This window comes from Oncorhynchus clarkii, chromosome 21 (assembly GCF_045791955.1).
Source record: "Oncorhynchus clarkii lewisi isolate Uvic-CL-2024 chromosome 21, UVic_Ocla_1.0, whole genome shotgun sequence".
NCBI lineage: Eukaryota > Metazoa > Chordata > Actinopteri > Salmoniformes > Salmonidae > Oncorhynchus > Oncorhynchus clarkii.
In genome coordinates this window covers 15,176,365-15,182,851 of record NC_092167.1, presented here as the reverse complement: position 1 = coordinate 15,182,851, position 6,487 = coordinate 15,176,365, and the positions used below count along the sequence as shown (strand labels likewise).

Sequence of the window (6,487 nt, the reverse complement as noted above, 5' to 3'; positions counted from 1 at the left end):
TTAGTTATCAATTTTGCCGTATGGAAAGGTGCTCCATCATGCCGGAAAAGGCATTGTTCATCACCAAACTGTTCCTGGATGGTTGGGAGAAGTTGCTCTCGGAGGATGTGTTATTCATGGCTGTGTTCTTAGGCAAAATTGTGAGTGAGCCCACTCCCTTGGCTGAGAAGCAACCCCACACATGAATGGTCTCAGGATGCTTTACTGTTGGCGTGACACCGGACTGATGGTAACGCTCACCTTGTCTTCTCTGGACAAGCTTTTTTCCGGATGCCCAAAACAATCGGAAAGGGGATTAATCAGAGAAAATGGCTTTACCCCAGTCCTCAGCAGTCCAATCCCTGTACCTTTTGCAGAATATCAGTCTGTCCCTGATGTTTTTCCTGGAGAGAAGTCGCTTCTTTGCTGCCCTTCTTGACACCAGGCCATCCTCCAAAAGTCTTCGCCTCACTGTGTGTGCAGATGCACTCAAACCTACCTGCTGCTATTCCTGAGCAAGCTCTGTACTGGTGGTGCCCCGATCCCACAGCTGAATCAACTTTAGGAGACGGTCCTGGTGCTTGCAGGACTTTCTTGGGCGCCCTGAAGCCTTCTTCACAACATTTGAACCGCTCTCCTTGAAGTTCTTGATGATCCAAAAGTGGTTGATTTAGGTACAATCTTACTGGTAGCAATATCCTTGACTGTGAAGCCCTTCTTGTGCAAAGCAATGATGACGGCACGTGTTTCCTTGCAGGTAACTATGATTGACAGAGGAAAAACAATGATTCCAAGCACCACCCTCCTTTTGAAGCTTCTAGTCTGTTATTCGAACTCCATCAGCATGACAGAGTGATCTCCAGCCTTGTTCTTGTCAACACACACCTGTGTTAACGAGAGAATCACTGACATGATGTCAGCTGGACCTTTTGTGGCAGTGCTGAAATGCAGTGAAAATGTTTTTGGGGGATTCAGTTCATTTGCATGGCAAAGGGGGACTTTGCAATTAACTTCAGTTCATCTGATCACTCTTCATAACATTCTGGAGTATATGCAAATTACCATTATACAAACTGAGGCAGCAGACTTTGAAAATTAATATTTGTGTCATTCTCAAAACTTTTTGCCACGACTGTACATGAATATAATAAGAGTTCCAAACCTCTCGCCTAATAACAGCTACTTTTCAGATTAAATATCACTCCCATTAGACCACTCCGCTCGCGGGATTGATCCACTCTGTGGTTAATGCACCGCTTTGGTGCCCTTCTCTCTTAAAAGGTATGTTTCTTTGTGACCATTTTAATGTAAAACTATGACAGTAAATGACTTAATTGTTACCCAGAAATGATATATAAGAACGGCTGCACTGGGCCTTTTGAAGGTTGACTCAGCAAAATTACGTTGCGTTTAGTAAGATGCAAGACTTCGCTCTCACACCTTCACACAGCATCTTCACATGGGTAGGCATGGGACCAAAACAAAGGAGTTTATCCTCACGCTTTATCGCTCTTAGTTGTCACTGAAAGTGACCCACTATGTTGTTTACTTTGTCCACCTACTTCATATTTCTAGGTCTAAAGTAGATGTTCTGAATTGTGTAAACATGCCGGTAAAATATCCATGGTGTTCCATGACGACTATGCTCTTATTTGTTTATTTGGTTCTGATTAGATCAGTTTGTTGTAAAGGGAAGATTGCAGAATTAGGTTGCTATTCAACATTCTGATTAGTTTCATCCTTCAAATAAGGCCCAATACGACAAGTGGGCCAGTTCGTTTTGCATGGCACGGTGCACTTAGTTGGCTAGTTTCATAATTTTTTTAAATCACTCTTCCACTGTTGGTAGGCATCGCAATCGTTTAGGGGGAAATTGAGCCCCGCATATGACTGAAGCACCAGGTGTTCCCCTGGCCCAGTCTGCCTGCCCTAACCTCACGAGCCGGTTTCTTCCCATCTTCTCGCATTTTGACCAAACGTGCATGCCGGTAAACAGCGGTTGTAGTTCACTGCCGCCACCACCAGGCTGTTCCATTCGTGACATCAAAGATGCAATATGTTTTTGATCAATGTAATTCAAATGGAGAAAATATGTATATTTTACTACGTTTTTGCATAAATACTGTTTTTAGGAGGAATATCATCATCATCATCATCATCTACTTTGTTAGATTTGTGGAAGTATATAGTGCAACATGCCCTTTTAATGTGCGTGTCTGTCTGTCTATCCACAGGCTGTGTGTGGGGTAAGGCTGTGGACTCACTGCGCCCCCTGACTACAGGGTTGAGTTCTGGCCGGGGTAAGTTAGCAGTGCTGTCTCAGTGTTCAACCAAGCAGTCAGACTCCCGCTGTGGGTCTTGTGTAAGACGTATTTTCCACTCCAAGGGTTGGAGAATTTTGGGCTGAAAAGAATCATGGACATTTGGGTTCTGATGCAGCCAGAAAACAACCGCTCTCGAGGTGAGTGGTGCAACACACTGCCCCTTGCCTCAGTTCTGCAATTCTAATACAAGTGAATTACTATGTTGTACTGTTTTTGGTAAGACAGTATCCTGCCTTGGCTCTCTCAATGCTCATTGTTTTATTGGTAAGGGTCTTTTGTGTCAATAGGTTTAGCTCTACTCTGCAGTGTAACTAGCTCTCTCCCTTTTTAAACGTGCTCCCTTCTCCTTCTCTCCCTGTTCTCTAGGCATCAAGTTACAGCTTCATCCGTAGGTTCACCCAGCAGAGTCTGGGGGGCTACTTTGGACTGAAGAGTTACGCTAAAAAAACAGAGGACCGTGAGTTGGAGGGCAAACTCTCCATGGTGGAGAAATACAACAGCCGCATCCCTGAGCTGGTGGAACGCCTCTACGGCTGCACAGAGAGAGAGGCCCAACACGCAGGTACACACACAGTTACATACTGTACACACACATATGCACACAGGTACATACTGCAAACAAACACACACACACTCACCACTGTACAGACACAGAGTTATGAATTGCTGTATTTGTATTTGAGTCTGATCTTTCTCATTTGTATCAACCCTCCCCTGCTGTCTCTCTTTTATCTCTTAGATTTTATCCTGGGGACAGTCCATAAGTCAAAGGGTCTGGAGTTTGACACGGTGGTGATCACTGATGACTTTGCTAAGGTCCCCTGTGCCGCCCACAACTTACCCAGACTTTCCAGCTGCTCAGGAGGTGTGTGTGTGTGTGCAATCATTAGGCAGTTGGAAAACCATATCCAAATACCAAATCTTATCTAAGGCCAATGACTGTTTGCATTGGTCTACGACCTACGCCAAATCAGAACATTGGTTAATGTATGTTGCGGAGGTCTTTGTGGGCTATACTCAGCCTTGTCTCAGGATGGTAAGTTGGTGGTTGAAGATATCCCTCTAGTGGTGTGGGGGCTGTGCTTTGGCAAAGTGGGTGGGGTTATATCCTTCCTGTTTGGCCCTGTCCGGGGGTGTCCTCGGATGGGGCCACAGTGTCTCCTGACCCCTCCTGTCTCAGCCTCCAGTATTTATGCTGCAGTAGTTTATGTGTCGGGGGGGCTAGGGTCAGTTTGTTATATCTGGAGTACTTCTCCTGTCCTATTCGGTGTCCTGTGTGAATCTAAGTGTGCGTTCTCTAATTCTCTCCTTCTCTCTTTCTCTTGGAGGACCTGAGCCCTAGGACCATGCCCCAGGACTACCTGACATGATGACTCCTTGCTGTCACCAGTCCAACTGGCCGTGCTGCTGCTCCAGTTTCAACTGTTCTGCCTTATCATTATTCGACCATGCTGGTCATTTATGAACATTTGAACATCTTGGCCATGTTCTGTTATAATCTCCACCCGGCACAGCCAGAAGAGGACTGGCCATCCCACATATGCTCTCTCTAATTCTCTCTTTCTTTCTCTCTCTCGGAGGACCTGAGTCCTAGGACCATGCCCCAGGAATACCTGACATGATGACTCCTTGCTGTCCCCAGTCCACCTGACTGTGCTGCTGCTTCAGTTTCAACTGTTCTGCCTTATTATTATTCGACCATGCTGGTCATTTATGAACATTTTAACATCTTGACCATGTTCTGTTATAATCTCCACCCGGCACAGCCAGAAGAGGACTGGCCACCCCACATAGCCTGGTTCCTCTCTAGGTTTCTTCATAGGTTTTGGCCTTTCTAGGGAGTTTTTCCTAGCCGCCGTGCTTCTACACCTGCATTGCTTGCTGTTTGGGGTTTTAGGCTGGGTTTCTGTACAGCACTTTGAGATATCAGCTGATGTACGAAGGGCTATATAAATAAATTTGATTTGATGTTAGTAGCTGACTCCACTGTTTTCTCCCTCGTCCTCTAGGTGACGTCCCAGACGATGAGTGGAACCTGCTGTATGTGGCGGTGACTCGGGCCAAGAGCTCTCTGGTCATCACCAAGAACATCACCAACATCCTCACACTGGCTGGGGTGAGAGCACTGAACACTGGAGGCTGGTGAGTGGACGACGGCTCATAATAATGGCTGGAATGGTATTAAACACATGGAAACAATGTTTGATTCCATTCAGACCATTATTATGAGTCGTCCTCCCCTCAGCAACCTCCTCTGGCACTGACCCCCTCCACTACACTCATCCCTCTTCACTTCTCTCTCTCTATTCTTCTACTCCACCCCCACTACCCCTCCATGATCCTCTCCTTCGCTCTACTTAACTCTCTCCTATTCCCAGTCTTTCTTTCTTTCTTTCTTTCTTTTACGTGTGTTATTTCTCAAGCACCTTCTCAGAGAAATGTACAAGCTGTTCATTGAAGCAGGATGTTGTGGTAATGTAATTCTGAGAAAGCCTCATTCCTCTTTGGGTGACATTTATGTGGCGCAAATGAGCACGTAACTGTGCAAGTGAATGTGTTCCAATTGAATTTGTGTTCTGTGAAAGCCGCCTCCCATAGCCTGGTGGTCTTGTCTGTGTTGTTAGCCAACCCTCTGTGTGTATGGCTTGACAGTGATTGGAGAGTAGGAAGCACTACAGTATGGGACCAAGGCTCAAAAAGCTTCTCAGAGCAGGAGTGCTGATGTAGGGCCAGGGCCACCTGTATATAATTATTTTCCTTGTGATCGAAAAGGCAAAACTGATCCTAGATCAGCACTCTGATCTGCTCTGAGACTCATTGTGAATACGGGACCAGGCTAACTCCTCCCATGGTTAATTAACCCTTTAACTTCCTGTTGTTCCCCAGGAGTACTTCCTGAGGACAGAGTTGACCAGCACCCTGCTGACTGAGGGACAGCCCCCATGCTGCTCCGTGCGGGAGTGTCATAACCACATCATGCCCGTCTGGCCCCTCGCCATGTGCAAGCTGCCACTCCAATACGTAAGACCCCACTTCCTCCTCCCTACCACCATACCACATTCTGATTTGCAATGTCTCTCAACCAGACCTAATCATTTCAGACAGGTGTGGGTGCAGAAGTTCTAAAAGAATGGCCCACATTCCACCAACAGCTAACCAGTCAGACCTGTGAGCCAGCTGTAATAACTAGTCAGTCGGTCAGAGTGCACAAAGAAACAGATGTGTCATCAGTTTGAGTACTTTGAGGTTAACAACATAAGCATCATCATAAGTCATGTCCATTGTTTCCATAAAGACACAGTTGCCAATACTCTAATGGAAACAGTAAAAACAAGTATTTGTGGTTAGTTTGGAATGCAATTTAAAGTGTATTAGTGTTTGGATGGAATAAGATGACTTCAAACCCGCCAACAAACTGCCATATAAAGAATAGGGTGCCTTTTGGGATGAGGCAGGTGGCCGTGTTCGAGAGGATCAAAACCACAATGTATCATGGGTATATTGACTGAGTAACAGATCTATACATAATAATGATTTGTTATTTATGATGCAAGGGGATTTGTAGATGAGTCGCCTGCAGACGTTTTGATGCTCTCGAACACAGTCTGTCTCTCCATGCACAGCTGCATCCTTACACACACTCACAACTGTGTTTTAAAGAGTTGGAGAGAAGGGGTTTACCAAGAGCAGCTGTTTGGTAACTGGGGGGGTGGCGTCGTGTCTTTTGTTTACATTTGGTCCTGGGAAAAGTATACCGTCTCTGCCTCAAATCCAGATTCTATGAATTTAGGAATGTCCTGGATATGGGAGGGTTTTTCCTTCTACACTGAACAAAAATATAAAAGCATCATGTAAAGTGTTGGTCCCATATTTCATGAGCTGAAATAAAATATCCCAGAAAATCTCTAAATTGTTTTGCACACATTTGTATACATCCCTGTTGTGAGCAAGATGATCCTCTCTTCTACTAAGATGATCCATCCACCTGACAAGTATGGCATATCAAGAAGCTGATTAAACAGCATGATCATTACACAGGTGCACCTTGTGCTAGGGACAATAAAAGCCTACTCTAAAATGTACAGTTTCTTCACAACAAAATGCCACAGATGTCTCAAGTTTTGAGGGAGCGTTCAATTGGCTTGCTGACTGGATGAATGTCCACCAGAGCTGTTGACAAAATG

The 6,487-nt window shown here is 45.3% G+C and overlaps 1 protein-coding gene across 1 annotated transcript; it reads left to right on the top strand.

Moving 5' to 3' along the window:
* Positions 1 to 1,397: 1,397 nt before the first annotated feature.
* On the top strand, positions 1,398 to 5,429 carry LOC139379152 (F-box DNA helicase 1-like). Its single transcript, XM_071121993.1, has 5 exons — positions 1,398 to 1,442; positions 2,670 to 2,865; positions 3,043 to 3,168; positions 4,313 to 4,419; positions 5,190 to 5,429. Exons 1-5 carry the CDS (start codon positions 1,398 to 1,400, stop codon positions 5,427 to 5,429), a joined length of 714 nt encoding a protein of 237 aa, XP_070978094.1.
* The last annotated feature ends 1,058 nt before the right edge of the window (positions 5,430 to 6,487 follow it).

What these genes read in the sequence shown, in the direction of transcription:
- LOC139379152 (XM_071121993.1), top strand. Translation starts at nt 1,398, where the DNA reads ATGCAAGACTTCGCTCTCACACCTTCACACAGCATCTTCACATGG. An exon ending in ACTTTCCAGCTGCTCAGGAG is followed by an intron (nt 3,169 to 4,312) that starts GTGTGTGTGTGT and finishes CTCGTCCTCTAG; the next exon opens with GTGACGTCCCAGACGATGAG. An exon ending in ACATCCTCACACTGGCTGGG is followed by an intron (nt 4,420 to 5,189) that starts GTGAGAGCACTG and finishes GTTGTTCCCCAG; the next exon opens with GAGTACTTCCTGAGGACAGA.